This window comes from Sarcophilus harrisii, chromosome 5 (assembly GCF_902635505.1).
Source record: "Sarcophilus harrisii chromosome 5, mSarHar1.11, whole genome shotgun sequence".
NCBI lineage: Eukaryota > Metazoa > Chordata > Mammalia > Dasyuromorphia > Dasyuridae > Sarcophilus > Sarcophilus harrisii.
In genome coordinates, this window is record NC_045430.1 from 8,562,004 (window position 1) to 8,581,466 (window position 19,463).

General features: G+C 49.5%; 1 protein-coding gene across 5 annotated transcripts in view; it reads right to left on the reverse strand.

The window, feature by feature from the left end:
• The window catches only part of SCUBE1 (signal peptide, CUB domain and EGF like domain containing 1), a 216,090-nt gene that overhangs the window by 187,731 nt on the left and 8,896 nt on the right, over window positions 1-19,463 (reverse strand). For all 5 annotated transcript variants that reach the window (XM_031938459.1, XM_031938457.1, XM_031938456.1 and 2 more), the window contains exon 3: window positions 574-702. In XM_031938459.1, coding sequence (XP_031794319.1) covers window positions 574-702 — 129 coding nt within the window. The remainder of the gene's footprint in view (window positions 1-573; window positions 703-19,463) is intronic.

The following is a 19,463-nucleotide window of genomic DNA, read 5'->3' on the forward strand; positions in this document are numbered from 1 at the left end:
AAACAGCGTGATCCAGGATGCGCCTCCAGCCAGAAGCCACAGCCAGAGCTCGCCAGCCAAGGGAAAACGAGCCGCCTCCTCAGACTTTAACATGGTGTGGTTCCAAATCAACTCTACCGGGGCTTCTGGGACAAATTTGGTTAAGCCCATCGCTTCTCTGGGCTTCTGCTGCTTGTTGGGTAAAAGGGCGTAGTTGGTTCCTTTCTGAGATCCCTTCCTGTCCTGACACCCTGAGCCCTCCAGCTCTGACACACCCTGCTCTGAGCCCTCCAGCTCTGACGTGCCCAGTTCTGAGCCCTCCAGCTCTGACACCCCCTGTAAGGTCCCCCTTGGGTCTCAATGGGCCCATATTTGGCCAAGCCCATCACTCCCATACATCTCTGTACTCCAACACCATCACAGCATCTATACAGCTTGGAGGGCATCCTTTGCTCCCAAGCACTCCCAGCTCACTCTGGGCCCACGTCCTGTGCCCCGGCTGCCTCTGCTCCACCAGGCCGATGATGGCTCCTGGAACCCAAGGCTGGGCCCGGGCCACCCCCAGGCCCTCCCCCGGCCCCCGGCCTCACTCACCCAGGCAGTTGTGGCCGTCGTGAGCCAGCATGAAGCCGTCATAACAGGTGCACCTGTAGTTTCCTGGGATGTTGATGCACTCGTGGACACAGCCCCCATTGTAGTAGTCATTTTCACATTCGTCTATGTCTGCAACACAGAGAACACGGGGAAACGTCATCAAAGCAGTCACCTACATGTGCAGGGACCCAGGAGAGACTGGGGGGCTTGGACCCATAAGAGCCGTGGGATGTGGGGCAAGGCTCCTCAGTGCCCCCATTTATAAAATGGGAGTAAGCAGTGATGAAAGCTCCCTGTAAGTCACCCAATGCCATGGGTTGTAATTAATTTTATCCTTACCACTGGGGAAAGGGAAGGGAATATTTGTCAAGCACCTACTATGTGCCAAATGCTTTACTAATGTCTCATTTGGTCCTCTGGGCAACCCAACCAGTCAAAGGGACAGCAGGGAAGTGGGAAGTGATTCTTTCTGTGACTTCACAAATACCAGAGAAGGGTTCTTCTGTCCCCCCACAACCTTTTAATTCCTCACCCTCCACCATTATAGCTTGTATTCATCTGCCAAATGGCCCCTTAGAAATCATCAGCATCACCAAGTTGGAAGGGGGGACCTCAGTCTATGCTTGTCTAATACCTGAGTTGGGATTCCCAGCTGGTGTTCACACAGCCTTTGTTTGAAGACCTCCAGAGGAACCTCCCTCCCCAAGTCACCCATTCCCCTTTGGGACAGCTTTCAAGAGAAGGAACCTTTTCTTATTGTAATTCTTCACTGGATTCACTACCATCTGACTTTTCCTGACCCCATCTGGGGTTTTCTAGACAGAGACGCTGGAGTGGTTTGCCATTTCCTTCTCCAGCTCATTTTACAGATGAGAAAACTGAGGAACTCAAGGTGAAATGATTTGCGCAGTCACCCAGCTAGGAAGAGCCTAAGGCTGGATTTGAACTCAGGACTTCCTGATTCCAAGCCCAGTGCTCTGTGCACCATGGCACCCCTTAGTGCTGATTAATTTTGCTTTGTCTTGCAATATTTCTTCATAGATGTCAGGACTCTTTTACCTGATCTGGAGGTCAGAGTCCTTTCCGTTATTAGCGTCTGCCCTGTCCAAGTCTGTAGCTGAGTTTCTTTCTTCCTGACTGACTTGCTAACTGTGGACTCTTTCTTTCCTTATTGTCCTTTATCATTCATTTTCTGACTCTTTCCTTTTAATGAGTTTCCCTCAAGGCTGGACTTCAAAGCCCTCTCCCTCCTCTCCCACACTGAGACTAGCTTAGAGCTCTACTCCAAGAGACTGCTCAGGGAATGTTACTAGCCCCAGCTGGCTTTCTCTCAGGCTTAGCAGAGCCTTCCCTCACACATAAGAGATGCAGGGAATATTTAGTGTTGGTTGAGTTTTTCTTTTTATTTATTTTGCTGAGGTAATTGGGGTTAAGTGACTTGTCCAGGGTCACACAGCCAGGAAGTGTTAAGTGTCTGAGGATGGATTTGAACTCAGGTCCTCCTGACTTCAGGGCTGGTGCTCTATCCACTGCGCCCCTAGCTGTCCCCCCTTTTAAGTATTTAACTTAGATGTTATATTTAACAGATGTAGTGGTAAAGTCTTCCCTTGCCCCAATAAGATGCTTCCCATGAGCAGAGGAAGCATAGCATGGTCGAGAGAGTAATAAATTGGGGTCAGGAAGAGCAAGATTCAAATCCTCCCTTAGAAACTCACCAGCTGTGTAGCTCTGGGTCCATCCCTTCAGTTTGCAGGGCCTTTTCCCTGCTATGAAGGAATTGTTCTCAATGGTCTCTAAGGTCCCTTCCAGCTCTGCATCTAGGATCCCATGCTAATCCCACACAATCCCCGATAATCCCATGTTAATGATCCCATAAGACCTCATGGTAGCTCAATTTAGTTCAACTTTGAAATATTGTCCAGCTGATGACCCACGTTGGGATGGTTAAGTCTACTGAGCTATAGAATAATAACGTGCTTCCCTTTTCCTCGCTCCCCACCCAGTGATGCTGTTTGTCTGGGACTCGGGAGAATCACAACAAAAGAAAATAAAGAACTGCCAGGGGAGCAGAAAGACCACAGTATGTTGCCAAAGATCTCTTTATGCATGAGGAAGTGGCACACTCAAATTATAAAGAAAATATGGGGCATAAAAGGAGATTCTCTGGTCTCATTGCACAATCAAAGGATAACATGTGCTCTGCTCATCCCCATGAACCATATGGATCGTCTTTGTAGGTTTTAGTTTTTACAAAAAGCCATTGATTGCTAAGAACTACACAGGGTGGAAAGATGTACATGGTATGTGATCCACTCCAGTGGAAGAATAACCCACTCAGATGACATAATAGCTTCACTGATGTTCTAAAATATCTAATTATTATCCTCATTTCAAAGATGAAGATCCTGGGGCTTGGAGAAGAAGAAGAGCAAGTGTTGGATGGATTCTGGAAGGCTTTGGAAGCCAGGCTAGGGATTTTGAAGATATGGGCAAAACATGACTACTATCCAGAGGAAATTACTAGCTGGAATCAAGCTTGAATCAAGCCTTTGCTGTTGGCATGGGACAAACATCTATTTGATAAATCCTGTATTTTTAGAGTTATAGAATGTCAAAGATGAGAAGGGGAGAGGAAAAATTATTTGGATAAAGACAAAATCAGGAAGGAATTTAGTGTTAGAAATGTTCATTTTTGTCACTGAATATATACTATATTCAAACTGGACAGAAATAAGAAATAGATGAAGAATTTGGGTAAGAGATCACAAGACTAGCTCAGAGACATGATGTGATTGGGGGAAGGAAGACTTCAGTTAACCAGACATCTGCTAGAGCAATCTTTCTGCCATCAGCAAAGAAGCTAATGACATCTTGACTTGCTTGCTGTTCATTTCTTCATTCAAAAGATAGAGTAACCCACAAGGAAAGACTATATTATGGAGATGATGAGGGAAAACTGGTTACTGGGATGCAAATGATCCCTTGGGGGAAATGACCCCTTCATCCTAGAGTCTGTGATAGAGCAAAGAAAGTCTGCACATAGTCTGACCGGAACCAACAAATATCAGTGGCATCAGAGAAGAGACGGTAGGATCCCATAGTCTAAATGCTTTGGAAGGAGTTGCTTTAAAAGGGATGAAAAATGCTTTTGGAATGAAATTCTCGATATTAAGGGATATTAAGATATAAAGAGAAACAATTTCAATGAGGAAGGGAAAACAGCATTTGCCCAAAGATGGCTATGCAAGGTAGTCCCCAACTAATTTAGATTAAAGAAGAAGAAATAGAGATGGAAGTAGGGCCAGATAGTGGAAGAAGACTATAAGAACGTGGAATATAAGAACAGTGTCAGTAATTCAAAGTTTCCAGTGAACTGAATAAGGCTGTTGAAGGAAGCTAAAAACAACCAGTTATATTTGGAGAAAAAGGACTAAAAAAGATATAGGACTTTTGCTTGAGCTAGATGAGATGAAGGTAAATGACATCAAAAATAAGACCAAGTTCTTCAACGCTTCCCACCCCCTCCTCAAAAGAAAAGAACTTTTTCGCTAGAAGGGACAGAGCAAAAATAATGGTTGCTGTGAAGAGCTAAAGAGAACATCTCAATACCTGGAAGAACTCCCATTTCGGGCCCAGAAAAACTACAACCTTGGGTCCTAGAGCTGTCGGACAAAACAGCTAAGCCATGGTCAGTGAGACCATAGGAATGGAAGAGGAGTGACAAGGCTGGAGGGGAGCTCTTGTCCCTTCTGCTCTCTACCTCTGGGGTTCTGTGAGTGCTTCTCAAGTATGTTATAGCGGGCACTCCTCCCTCTGTGGCCTGGACTAGATGACTGAGACGTCCTCTGCCAGCTTTTACTGTCCATGATTCTGTAACCTTGGAACAGGGGCTGTCAGAGCTGGGGGGGGGGGGTTCCCTAGAACAGGGAGGGGCCTTATACAGGGAAGACCACAGTCTTCTTCCATGCACATTATCTCATTAACTCTTCACAACCGCCCTGGGAGGCTGTTTTATTCCTCCCATTAAATAGACAAGAAAGATGAAGCATCCTCCATCAGCACACCCATCTGGAGCCACAGTTTAAGCCTTATATCTACCTATCAATTCCAGGGAAGGATGCTCTTCCCACACTAATCCTGACTAATTACAGATGGGAGGGGGAGGGAGAAAGGAGGGCAGGAGGAAGTCCCCAGATCCCCATGTGGGAAGAGCTCTTTGGGAAGTCTGAGAAGTCCCCACGCTCTTTGGAGGTTACAATCTGATAGAAATCCAGACGTGAGGCAAACAAATGTCATATGTTCTTCAAGTATCCACTTTCCTAAGAAAAATAAATTGAGCCATGTTTGAGGAAATCTTTACAGGGCTCCAGGAAGAGAGGAGTCCCAAGAGAAGCCCCTGGCTGGCACATGGATGCCCGCTGCCTGCGGTCACTGGGAACCCTCCCCTGTCTGCCAATCTGGGCCCCCTAGGCGTGCCGGCTTGTGCGCCTTCCTGCCCGGGGCTGGGCCCCTGCTCTCTGTCTCCTGCCCAGTGAGGGCAGGAGGGGAGCCAGAGAGTCCGTCGCACTGAGCCTGCGGGTCCTCAGTTTCCAGCAGGAGTGGGTTGGACTAATGCCCTCAAAGGCCCCCTCAAGCCCCACGATCTCAACCTCACCATGCCCAAGAGGCTGATTTCAGTCTCTTGCCCAGCAAGACCCTTCTTTGTCCCTAGCAGTTTCCCCTGGAAACTACCAAGAAGGATCCCATCGATATTTGCTGGGTTCCGGTCAGACTGTGTGCAGACTTTCTTTTCTCCAACAGCTCAGTTCAAGTCAAGGGACATTTACTTCTAGCCCATTGTGGAGAAGGCCCCGCTACCCTGGAGGCTGGGGGCTGGGTTAGACCCTGACTCTTGTGCTAGGAACCAGCTGGTTCCCCTAAGGAAATGAAGAGGGAGACAGTTAGGGGGCAGGAGGCCCAGGACCTTGGGGGGCAAAGTCCAAGCTTACTTTCCGCCTGCCCTCCCTGTTTTCCAGACCCCTCGAGGGACTGCATCATTATAACGTGAGGCCCTGGAGGGTCAGGACTACAGTTTATGTGGGTATTTATGTCCCTAGAGCTTAGCCCAGTGCCTGGCCCTTGAGGAATCCTCTCCTCCCTGTTTCTGTCTCTGGGAGGATCCAAGCCCCAACTATATGGCAGATACTGGGGGAGGAGCAGCTAGGTGGTGCAGTGGATAGAGCACCAGCCCTGAAGTCAGGAGGACCTGAATTCAAATTTGGCCTCAGACACTTAACACTTCCTAGCTGTGTGACCCTGGTCAAGTCACTTAACCCCAATTGCCTCAGAAAAATAATAATAATAAAATGGTACTTTCTAATTGCAAGATACTTTTGCATACCTTCCATTTTATATACAAAACAACTCTGGATTTTAATAATAACACAGTTTTCCAGGTGGGGAAACGGAGACTCAGGTAGACTATTACAACATAAAGTGTTGGATTCTTCGTCAGAGAGGCCCTGGGTTACTAACCTCCATGGCACCAGGCGAGTCACTCGATATTACTCCTCGGGGTCCACTGCCCACCCTGTGCAATGCTGAGACTGACCTGTTGCTAGGTCCCTTCTAGCCCTACATTCAGAACTCGGGGCTTATGGAGTGACTGCTAAAGTCCGAAGGGGGGTGAGTGACAGAAGTGAGAGACTGCAGTTCCCAAGCCCGGAGCCCGTCGCCCTGCCTGTCCAGAGTGGGCTGGAACTTCAGCTGCCTTATGTGCGCGGCTCAGTTCCAGCGGTCAGAGGCAGAGTCAGGGGTCCCAGCTGTGACTTGGGACACAGCCATAAGCCCGTTGCCACAGGCATCTTGGCTCTGAAAGAAATGTCCTTTCAAAGGGATGACAGCGAAACTCGGAGAAAAGATTCCACGTAAACTACACAGGCCAGACCTCACGTATAAAAGGCTGATTGTAGGAGAAAAGCATGAAATCTAATGGCTGCAGAATTAGCAAGAAGGGGCTGAAAATCCTCCTTGGAAATCAGTGCTGGGAGAGACCTTGGAACAGAGGGGGAACCTGAAACACAAACTTGGAAACTTCCCTGTTACCGTGGAGACACCCCCATCTCCCCAGGCCCCCAGCTCAGCCCCTAGGGGTCGTCCTCAGCCCCCCACCCATCTCCACATCCAACCCGGTGCTGGGCCCTCACCATTCTGCCTTCAGCAATCTCTCCTCTGACCACCCTGGAGCAGCCTTTGTCCCCTGACTCCCGGACTACTGCAGTAGCTGCTGCTTGGTCTCCCTCTTGCCAATCCTGCCACAGAACTTTAGCTGCAGTTCCTTAGAGCCTGGAACTTCAGGGCAGAATTTTAGAACTCGGAATCTCAGTCCTGGAGGACCCGGAGAGTGTGTGATCCAAGCTCATTATCCAGTGGGGACCTGGGCAGGTGAGAAAGGACTCTCTTTGCCGGCTTCCACTTCTAACTCTGCATGTAACTAAAACCTCCTAAAGGTCCTATGGCCAGCAGGGGCCATCTTCTTCCCTCTTCTGCAGAGGAAACAAATAAAAGACAGAATTGCTCATTATGAGGTTTTACCCAAGCCGACTTCTCTGGAGGAAAATAGAGGCACTGGAACCCGAATCAAGAGCTCCCCACAATGCTCTTGGGGAACCAGAGGGGGGGACACTTGGGGGACTCAGGGGAGGGTTCCATTCAATCAGGCTTTTTTCTGCCTCATAAAATAGCAATTTTTCTGTGGTGCTGAGTTTTTAATCCTATTGTCATGAGTCAGAGCTTCCTTTCTTATTTCATTTTAACACCATTTTAGGACATTTTCCTAAGCAGTGCATTTTTTTTTTCAGCCCTCTGTCTCATCCCTTCGCCAACTTGGCCAAGTCACAGCCCCAGTGCCCATTGCTCCAGTTCTTGGAGCTGGCGTTCCAGGCCACCTCCTGAAGGACGGGCAGCGGGTGTGGAGAGGACCCTGGCTCTTGAGGGCTCTGCCACTGGAACCCAGATTCTGGCTGGCCCAGGCTGTCTGAGCTAAGGTGGGTGTTTGGGGCCTGGGGACCATGGCAAGTGGGGATCATCTGCCTGGGGGTGGCCCGTGGAAGCCGCCTAAGGTGGCCACTGGTTACGATCGCTTGGAGGAAGATTATAAGCTCATTGATGAGATGGAAACTGGGAGATCATTTGGTCCAGTCCTTTGGGTTTATGGAGCAAAGAAGGGAAGGCCGGAGACAGGGAGCAACATGGCCCCTCGAGGGCTTCTGACTTCAGACCCAGAGGCTGCACATGAGGAGAGGTGGTTCAGGCACTGGCCACGTTGCTTCCTGGGTCTATAATCATGGACAGATGCCCAAGTTCCTAAACCTTAATTTTCTTAATTTCTTAAAGTGGGGGGAGAGGGAAATAGGAGCCGTCCCATGGAGGAGAGAGAACCAGAACCAGTGGGCCACTGTAGCAAGGGCGCACATTTGGGCCCCGTGTCATCCTAGCCAAATTCAGTTAATATTGACTAATTTGTACCTATGTGCTCATTTCTGGAGAGAAAATCGTCCTTGACTGCAATAACCGATACTTTAGAGAGCCTGCTCTCTTTTTCAGTCAATCAGCATTCATTGAGTGCCTACTGGGTGCCAGGCAGTGTGCCAACTAAGGGTACAGCCTACAATCTAGGAAACTGAGTGAACAGAAATGATCAGAGAGGGCTGAGAAGGTCAAACAGAAGGGGCTCATTTCTAGTTGGGAGGCTCGGAAAAGGCTGACAGAGTGTTCAGAGAAGAGCTCGCCAGGCAGGGCTCCAAGGTGGTTAGGGCACTGGGGAGCTGGCAAGACCATGATTTCCTGGCACATCTTGGCAACTGACCCTGAACAAATTGCCTTCTCCCCACTCTGACCAGCCGTCAAAGACTTAGGCTGCAGAGAAGGTGCTGACCTGTCTTGGTTGGGCCCACAGGCATTCTAGGCCAATCCTGATTTTTAAAAGTCTCCCCTTTTTAAAATCTCATTGAAGGCATTCTGGGCCAATCCTATGATTTCTAAAAGATTTTTGTAGATGCTTTTATTTTTACATTATAGTCACTTACAAATATCCTCTTTACAACATCCATCTCTCTCTCTCTCTCTCTCTCTCTCTCTCTCTCTCTCTCTTCCTCACACACACACACACACACACACACACATACACACACACACACACACACTCAAACACATTTTGCCAACAAGCCCAAGTACCAACATCCAATAATCAAAGAAAATCAGCTAAGTAAAACCAACCAGCCAAGTGACTGCATCTGAGAACATATTCAGCATTCTGCACCCATAGCCCCCCACTTTTCCAGCATAAGGAGGGAGCTCTATTTCCTCACCTCTTCTCCAGGGCAAATATCAGTCACTACAATAACACAGGGTTGTGTTAGTTGCACAATCGGTGAGCATTTTTTCCATTTATACTGTTGAGGGCATTGCATTTGTTCCAAACTCCTGAACCAATTCATTCTGGCATCAAAAGTGAGCCAGGAGATTGGATTAAACTCATAAAAAGCCAACAGTCACATGGAGCGAGGCAATGGAAAGGATCTCACCTAATGCCCAGCCCGGAATTCTGTAGACAGCAGGTGCTTAATAAATGTTTAGCTGGGCTTATGCAATGATGTAAGAAGAGGGGTCCTCAAATTATCTGATGTGGAGGTGTCCCCTGGCTAGTACAAAGGCGCCAGGCTTGCTTGCCCACCCCTCCAGCTTTCACTTTTGTGCTCCCTTCTGAAAAAAAATTCATGGGATTTTCTGGGAAGAACTGACTTTTCTTTTAATTTGATAATGGAAAGAACTCGAAGACTATTAGTCATTCAGCAAACATTTACCAAGTGCCTGCTGTGTGCAGGGCCCTGGGCCAGAAGCTCCGGGGGCACCGAGATGAAAACCAGGTCTTGTCCCAGAAGCTCCACATGCAATTGAAGGACAGCTTCAGGGACACAGCTCATACGCTAATCGGGAGAGGGAGAAGGAGGCCGTTCTTGTACAAAGCAAGCACCGGGCACTGAGCACTGGCAAGACAAAGAAAGGCAAAGGGCCCGGTCCCTACCCTCAAGAAGCTTACAGTCGAACAGCATGGAACCATGCACTTACAAGAAACAGGCTTGTAAAGGAAACTAAGGTAAGGCACTGCCAGCTAAGGAAACTGAGGGAGGCCTCCAGCAGGAGGCTGGACCTTGAGAAGCCTCTCAAAGGGAAGCAAGAGCCAGAGAAGAGGATGAAGGAAGGAAAGGAAGAAGGGATGGAGAGAAGGAGTGGGGAGAGAAAAAGGAAGAGAAGGAGGGAAGGAAAAAGAAGAAGGAAAAGAAAACAGAATGGAGAGAAGGAGTGAGGGAGCAAAGAAGGAAGGGATGGAGAGGAGGGGGAGAGAAGAAGGAAGAGAAGGAGGAAATGAATGAAGAGAAAAAGAGAAGAGGGAGGGAGGAAAGAAGGTAGAGATGGAGAGAAGGAGGAAGGGAGAGGAGGAAGAGAAAGAGGAAGAGGGAGCTTTCCAGGCATGGGGAACAAGTGGATGCAGTGTAAGAGGAGCAGTGATCAGGTGAGCAGCGATCAGGTGAGCAGCATGGAGTGTTCAGAGGGAACCGGAGTGCAGAAAGGAGCCAGCTTGTGAAGGGCTCTACCTGCCAGCATATTTTCTATTGTGTAGGGGAGGTTTCAGGCACAGAGCAGGGAAGGTGACATGATCAGAGACCCCAGACCACGAAAATAACCCAGAATGAGGTGCTAAGGACCTGCTCCAGGATGGTGAGTATTGCATGAAGTGAAGGGAACACATATAAGAGATGTTGTAAAGGCAGAATTGACAAAATTTGTCAACAGTTTAGAGTGAGAGACAACTCAAGGATGCTGTCAAGGTTGGGAGCCTGGGGGACTGGAAAGATGGCGGTATCTTGACAGGAACAGAAAAACTGAGAAGAGGGGAAGGTCTGGGGGAAAGTTAATGAGCTCTATTTGGGACATGTTGCATTTGTGATATCTAAGGGACATTCAATCCAAGATGGTAAAAAACAAAAAAACAAAAAACCACTTGTCAATGAAAGGTCAGAGCTGAATTCATCAATTTGGGAATCGTCCTCATAGAGATGATAACTGAACATATGGGAGCTGATACATGGGAGAATGAGGAAATGGCCTATTCTGGGAGGTAGTGAGCTGCCCACCCTACCAGCAGAGTTTAACACTTACTGGAGCTGTGGCAAGAGTGATCTTCATCGGGTACAAATTTGATGACATGACCTCTGAGGTCACATCCAACTCTGAAATTCTGGGATTCTGCAAACAGTGTGTATGGAGCCATCAATGAGGGGGTTACATGGAGCATCATGGAAGAATGAGGGATAGGGGAACAGAGGACCTCTTCCCCATACAATTAGTGAGACCATGGGCTCATTACCTCTCTGAACCTCGTTTTTCTTCCTGTGTGAAATGAGAAGGTGGAGGTTCGATGTCCTTTGAGCTCCTCACTATGAATCTGTGGGTCTGATTTTCTCTGAGAATGAGAGCCTCAGCATCTTGAGTTGGGAAGATCCCAGAGCCATGGAAACCCATTTAGAGGCTAAAGCAGGAACTTGGGCAAGCAAGGCTGAGGCTTCGACTAGGGGAAGGGGTGCTTGGGAGGATGCTGAGCATCCGTTTCAGAAACTGAGGGCCAGCTCTCCCTTGTTATAAATACTGTCTCAGGAATCAGCCCAGAGAAACTCCACTTCGGGAACCCCTGGCTGTTGCCTTTTATCACAAGGCTGCTGCTCCTGAAAGCAGGGCTCTTCCCGTGAGGAAGGGGCTCCCAAGGCTTATCCGATATCACCCAGCCAGAAAGCGTCGGGGATCCAGGCTTTGTGCCTCCACCAAGCCCTGCCCATTTCATCTGGGGATAACAGGGAGGCCTTCGGGAGGCAGGAGCCATTTTCAGTAGCTGTCCAAAGCCCACTCCAAGTTTATTTTCTTAGGGATAATGGCCTTCTCTGGGTCACATTCCTCCCATAGAAAAGCAAATACAGAGAATGTAATAAAAGGCAATTCTAAAGGAACCCTGAAAGTGGCTTCCATTGAATGAGCTAGCAGGAAAGCCACAAGAAGCTTTCTGGGCTCTCACCAAAGTCTTTCAAAGCAGGGTGGAAAAGCACAAATGGGAGGCTAAGGAGGATGTCCCTTGGAGGGACTTAAAAGTGCCTCATGAGTGAGTACCCCAAGAGGTACAATAGACAGGTCTGGTATTATTACTATTATTATTATTATCATCATCATCATCCAACAGATGTGGATACCAAGGGCTAGAGAGGCTGACTTATTCAATGATATTTTTCATAGTCAAAATTGAAAGGGACCTTAAAGGCCATCTTGTTCAATTCTCTCATCTTATAGAAAATGAAACTGAGTCCCATGTAGTCACAAGACAAGAGTGTGAGGGGGCCAAGCCTTGACTCTGGGTCTCCCAATCCTGATTCCAGACCCCAGGGCCAGGATGTAAGCCCGAAGAGGTCTGAGAATGTTCACATGGAAATTATATCAATCCTTCATTCAATGGGTGAGAAAACTGAGACCTAGAGACCATGACATCCCCAAGGTCCAAGAGGCAATGGAGACAGAGCGCAGTGTATTACCTGGAGTCTGAAGCTCGCTCTGTGGATCCACAGGGCTCTTATCTCTCACGCTACCACTCAAGGTTCATGGCGGGACGAGGGCAGGTTTGTGACTGGAGGCATGGCAGGGGAAGAAGAAACAGGTTGGAGTACAGAATCTCCAGACTGGGAGGGACCCAGGGCCCTGTCATACAACCCATACTCAAAAGGCATTCCTGCCTGAGGAGCTCTGGGGAATGGGGGAGCCCGGGTCCCTGTGAACTGCTCCAATGGTGGAGGAGTCCTTCCTTTCACTTAGCCTAAATCTGCATCCTGGCAGCTTTCCACCTCCCCAGCTTCTGATTCTGCTCTCTGGGACAAGCAGGGAAAGTCTAATTCCTCTTCCATGTGAAAAGCCTTATTAAGTCCCTCTTGGGAAGATAAAGGGAGCTCTGCCCTCCTGGAATTTACAAGCTTCTTTCTGAGAAGAGCAAAGTGAGCCTTAGACCGAGTCCCAGAGTGGCCCTCTGGGCCAGAATATGGTCATTGGGATTTTCTACCTTGTGCCACCAGGCCAGCACCCACCTAGAAGGCAGGCATCTGGGACCGTTAACCCAATCTTGTGACTGAATCAACTCTAGGCTGGAAGGAAGCACTCTTGATTTGAGGGTCACCATCCCATATTTTTTCTGACATTCTCAAGTTTCTTCTCTGTCTCTGGGGATCTATGAAAGGAACTAGGGTTTTTAGCCTGGAGAAATTCCATCCACAGCCCCATGAGAGCCATCTTTGAATACCCAAGGCCTGCCTCCATCCACAGTGCCATGAGAGCCATCTTTGAATACCCAAGGCCTGCCCTCCATCCACAGTGCCAGGAGAGCCATCTTTGAATACCCAAGGGTTGCCCTCCATCCACAGAGCCATGAAAACCATCTTTGAATACCCAAGGCCTGCCCTCCATCCACAGCCCCATGAGAGCCGTCTTTGAATACAGAAGGGCTGCCCTCCATCCACAGCACTATGAGAGCCATCTTTGAATACCCAAGGCCTGCCCTCCATCCACAGAGCCATTACAGCCATCTTTGAATACCTAAGGGCTACTCTCCATTCACAGAGCCATCATAGCCATCTTTGAATACCTGAGAGCTGCCCTCCATCCACAGCGCCATGAGAGCCATCTTTGAATACCCAAGGACTTCCTGTGAAATAGAGAAGCGACCTTTCTGCTTGGCCCCAGAGGGACCCACCCAGATCGAATGAGAGTGGGAGAAGGCCAGGACGCGTGCCTGACACCACCAATTTTTCTCTGAAAAAGGGATTTTCCTGCGTGGCCCCACTAGCCCCAGGAGCGATGGAGGCAGGTTTTGACTGGCTAGAAGGAAAAATATCCCAAGAATCATGGAAGGCTGTGAGCCCCTATCCTGGGAGTGCTCCAGCCTGGCCTAGTGGACTACTTGCCAGGGACCACGGTGTAAAGGAAGGATCAGGGGCTTTGTAGTTAGGGGCCCTGGGTCTGAATTCCAACTCGGCAACTTCCTCACTGGGTGACCTTGGGAAACCACCACAAACTTATGGGCCTCAGTTCCCTAACCTGTAAAAAGGAGGGGAGTGGGAGATGGTTTCTGAGGGCCCTCCTGGCTCCCAGTCTAGGGCCATCTATTATAGAGGGGATTCTGGCTCTAGGAAGGGTGGGACTCGGTGGCCAATGGAGCTTCTCCCAGGGTCAAGCTTTTGTGAAAATCGCCTGGTTTCTTTTATTCTACCCCCTCCTTTGTCTCTCCATACTCTTCCTGGCCTCCCGAAGGGGGAAAATACCACGATTTTATCAAGAGTTAAACTGCAGAGTGCTCTAACAGATGATGAAAATACCTTAATGAGGTCTTGGTCCGTCTACACTAACAATGCTAATTGGTTTCAAGACTTTTTTTATGTCTGACTAAATGGATTCCCAAGTATGTTATTAGGAGAGGGCTTTCCCCCCCACACACACCCTTAATAACAGAGTCCATAATCCCCCCTAATTTAAGAGGAGTACAGCCAGTCACAGGGTAGATATTAAAAAGGTAGGAAGTCACTCTAGTAATGCACTGTAGATTCCGGGACTTGGAGGTCCAGGTGGTGGGCTCTGAAACACTGACCTTCCCCAAGCAACATCAGAGACTTTCTGAGACAAGACCCCAGACCCAAGAAAGGACCCTCTTCTTCTCCCCATCTCCACGACAATGGTTTGGAACAAACCACGTCATAGAGGGATCTTCTTGCCGAAAATGAACAGAACAAAAACCACCATGTACTGTGGCTGGCGAAGGTAACACAGGCTCCTGAGTTCAGACTAAACAACTATTATCAAAAGGGCTGCAGTTATTTAAACAAGGCATTTAAGGCGCGGCCTCAGCCGCTGGCCCTTCACAAGAAGGGCTGTTTCTGATTATCAGTGAGGGCTTTTAATTAAGATTAGTAAGGCCTAATTCCAGCTATAATTTGGCTTCTTTCGTTAGCAAATGTCTAGAAAAACGAGGCAATTAAGTTTAAATGAGATGAAGAGTTTCAAGGGCATATGAACTCTCCCAGCCCCCTTTAATAACAGAACCCAGCAAAGCCGACCTAGATGGATTAATGCAGACCAGAGCTGGATGGCCAGCTGGGACAGGAGTGAGACCTGGTCTCGTTTGTGGGCAACGAGGAGGGGGCTTCCAGCCCTTGGGAAAAGCCTGACAAGAAGAGGAAACATCCACGGGAGGAGAATCTGGGTACCCCAGGATACTGGTCATTGTAATCATTCATTAGGATCATTAATTCTTACTAGAGAAGCAATTTGACAGAGTGAATAAAGTACGGGCCCTGGAGCCAAGGAGCCCTGGCTCTGCAACTTAAGTTATGGGAGAGCGGTCCTGTGCATCGGTACTGCCGTTCTTGGGTTTCATTGTCCTCAGGGCTAACTGCAGCTCCCTGACGGAGTGGGAAAAGACCTGGATTTGTATGGTGTCAACCCAAAGGGAGAAGATCTGGAATGAAGGGATCTGACGATGCTTCTGCTCTCCCGCCTTTAAGGGCCTCATGGAAGCCCCTTCCCCTCCCTGGATCTAGCAAAATGAGGCCATTGGATGAGAGGCTCTGAAAGCAATAAATCCTATCTAGGAACCCTAAGTTCTGCTGCTAACTTAGTCAGTTAATTGGAATAAACATCAATTTCTTCTGTAAAATACAAAAAAATTGTACTTTCCCTCTCTCCCCATGGGACATTTGGGAGGAAAATGCCCAGCCACCTGGAATGGAAAGAGGATGGCTACTGCAGGAGAAGGTAAGACCCTCTGGGATGGGGTCTTTTCCCTTTTGTCTTTGCATCCCCAGGGCCTGGACCACAACAGGCCCTCCTTCCAAGCTCCCACATATTTGACCAGCCCTAGCACATACAGCTCAGAAATTTGGAGAAATGGCACTGAGTTAGAAGCTGCCATGGAGGTCTTCCCCTACCCCTAAGCCTATTGGGCTCAGCCCCTTGGATACAAGGCAAGTGTTCAGCCCTGGGAAAGTGAAGGAGGAAAAGGTGTGAACTCCACAATTGGGACGCAGCATAGCCACAGACAAGAGAGCACCCAGAAGGGGAGCTAAGGACAGAGCCAACGAGCACCAGCCATCACCCACTGAGGAGCCCGGGACACGGCCCGACACACAGAATGTACGGGAGGAGTCTCAAGGCCACTCTACTGACGGCTCTTTTTGTGGTAGCCAAGAACTGGACAGGGAGTGGATCCATTGGGGAATGACTGAACAAGTTGTGGCAATGAAGGCAATGGAACATTATTGTCTATAAAGATGATGAACAAGCTGATTTTAGAAAAACCTGGAAAGATTTACATGAACTGAGTGAAACAAGCAGAACCAGGAACACATTGTATGCAGTAACAGCAAGAATGTGTGATCAACTGTGAAAGACTCGGTTCTTCTCAGAGGTTTTGTGATCTAAAACAATCCCAATAGACTTTGGACAGAAAAAGAACTAAGAGATCAACACAGGCTATGTTCACTTCTTTTTCCTGGTTTCCTTTTTTGAATCTCTCCCATGGTTTTTCCTTTTTGCTCTGATATTTCTCTCCCAACATAATTCATAAAACAATGTGGATTAAAAATAAACTAAAAAAAAACCCCACTCTACTCAAGACTTTCCCCAAAGGCCGACATTAGGAAGGGAGCTGGGGCACCTATTCTACTTTCAGCAGTGGAACCAGCAGAGCTGAGCGCCTGGTCAGAATACCCTGAAATGCCCAGGGGGCCACTTCCTCCCTCTCACACCCCATCCTGCCGAGGGAAGCTCCTCTGTATCCATCCCGTCCTGCTCCCCAAACCCTCACAGCTGCAGTCTCCTGGGGCCCTAGAGAGCTCAGCTCTCCCCCTCACCCATCATTCACTTAATTAAAGGGTTTTCTGTATGATTTGTCCCAGGCTCAAAAATCGCTAGTAATAGCTCTGGCCGTTCTAGCAGTGGAAGGAGCTTGGGGGTGCTCAGCCAAGGGAAAAGAAGTCTCAGGGGAGACACAGATGCTGTCTTCTTGTAGATGGAGAGACTATCTCAGAAAAGAAGGACCCCCCCCCCTTGTTTTGCTGGGCCCCAAGTATGAGATGGGACAGGACGGGGCAGAGTGGCAGAAGGCCAGATTTCCTCTCAGTGCATTTAAGAACTCCCTACTGATGAAGCCGGTCTACACTTGGGAGGGACTGACGGTCTCCAAAGGGGGAGAGCTGGGGTCCCCTGGAGGACAGTGTCACAGAGGGATGAGCCAGCTTCTCTGATGTTGTCAAGGGAATTAGTGCTTCAGAAGGGTTCCCAGTGGGTCCGGCCCAGCCACCTCCCTTAGTGCATGAGGAGCCCCAGTCTCACAGCCAGTCCCTTTTTGAGCCAGACTGAAACTCCCAGCCAGACTCCTGCAGAGGGGCTGTGCTAGGTAATGTCTGCTCTCTCCCAGATCCGGATCTGGTGGTTCTGTGGATGCTGGAGGAAGCGGAGCTGGCGGGCGAGCCCGGCTGCCCGGCCACGAGGCTGCTCCAAGGCTCCTCCTGTTTGTTTAGAGAAAACAGACAGACCTGCTTCGGACACGTCCTGCTGGGGGGGGCCTGGGCAAGTCACTTGACCCCAACTTGATTGCTCCTGAATTCTCCCTGAGGCTCCAAAAGCTGCAGACCTACATTTGGGAAGGGAGCTTTCTCATAGGGAGTCCCTAGGAATAGCCCTTGAGTGAAAAATAATCAGCATCATTATTAATGACGATAACTAACCTGCAGCTAGAATCCTGTGGTTCCCAATACTTGGCCCTGCGTTATTTCGGTGATTTTCACATCCCTGTGAGACAGGTGAGACTAGGGTTCTTGTGCTCATTTTATTGATGAGAAGACAGACTCTGGAGTTGAGAACATATCAGCTTCTAAGTGTCAGAGACGGTCCTTGAAGCCGGATCTCCACGGGACTTCATTTTCTGGTTTGGGGGGGCATCCTTCTCTCCAATCTGGGTCCTAGCTTCCGGCCTTCCACAAGTCACTTCCTCTGCTTACAGCAGTGAAAGAGGAAGGGGGTCATGTCCTGAGGGTGTCCCTGACTTAGGATTCCAAGCATTAGCTGGATAACTACCTGCTCACAGGCTCCCTAGACCAGGGCTAGAAAGCCCACTTCTCCAGAATGCCGGGACCTTTCCAGTCCTTCCTAATGGCATCCCAGCCGTACACACAAGGAATTTGAGGCTGGGGGCAGGGGGCGTTGCTTCGGTTCATCGCTGGAGGACAACAGTTGGTAGTTAGAGACTTTAGCAGTGGAGATTCCATGGTCCTGGTGCTCTGCAGGGACTAGGGCCCCCAGGGAAATGGCAAGGAAAGAGCTGTGTCCGGAGCCAGCGACTGGACTGGACTCCCCGTGTGGCCACAGGCGGGTCTGACGGGCCCAGAGCTGCGACAGGCAGAATCCCATGCAGGGCAGATCCCAGGCCCACCCAGCAGGGCAGAGGCCCAACTCCCGGCTGCACTTCCAAGGCTCGTCCCTACCGTCCCTGCCTGGCCAAAGTCTTCATAACAGGGCTACAACAACTGATGTAAAGGGAGGCGTGTGCTGGGAAAAACACATGTGGAACCAAACTGGACACTGGGGCCCCAGGCCCTGGTCGCGGAAGCACCATTGGAGCTTCTTAACCCTCGTGCCCAGAGCCAGGGGTCCCTGCCTCCTCCTGCCCCCAGGCCATCCTTGCTCCCGGCGTCTCCTTGGAGACTTTCTGGCCAATGGGAAGCCACCGAGACCAGCATCCCTGGGAGTGTCGGATGCATCCCAGCCAGCCTGGCCATAGTCTGTCTGATCACGCACCTCAAACCACTGACCCCACTGCTCAGCAAACTCACAGCAAACCTGCTGGCCTGGCAGTCAAGGCCTTCTACGACCTCACAAGGTGGGGAGAATAAAACTAACACTGGCTGGTTGACGAGGCCTTCGGCTCCTGCGCCTGCCTTCCAGTCTGCTCGGTGCTGACCCGAGTGCTCCCGGATCCTCCGCCTCCCTCAGCCTTCTCTTGCGGGGGTCCCAGCACTTTCCTCCAGGACTGTTGGGAAAAATCCCTGGGTAGCGCACATCCCAAACATTCGAGTGCAGTGTCCCCACAAAGGCGGCGGGCTCTTGGACTCACTCCCCAAGTCCCTCCCACTATCTCAGAGTCCATGTTTACAGACATGGTTTCTTTCACTCCTCCCCACTTAAAGACAGGTCTCTGTCCACCAAGATGTCCTATGGTCACTGCTCTCTTTTGGTCTGGGATGTCCCATTCCCACTGGGACTGGGAGATCCCTCCGGGTCTTTGATGGGAAGCTCAAAGTCCTCCTCCTCCAAGAAGCCTTCCCTCAGCTCTCTGGTCCCTATGACCTCTATCCCCAGACCCCGGCCCCTCCATACAGATGTAAGCCATAAATCTGCAGAGAATCAGGATTCTGCCGGTTTTGCTGTCCGTCTGTTGTATCCCCAGGGTTTAGAGCAGTGTTGGTACAGAGCAGACGCTCACAAACGTGTGCTGTTTGATTAATGACTCCCACCTCCCCAGCCCCGTGGCCTGAGACTTAAGAGAGAAAATGCAACTTTGAAAATCTCCTCCCACAGGGTGTTTCCCACGACTGCATTAAACTCACCACGGGTCCCTGACAGACGGCTCCACAGAGATTACCGTTGGAAGACCCTCTCATTATCAGCGTGAATGAGCTTTACAAGAGCTAGCATTGCGCGCATCTTAAGGTTTAGAAACATTTTAAAACAAATATCTCATTTCATCCTCATGTTTTGGGGACTTATTATTA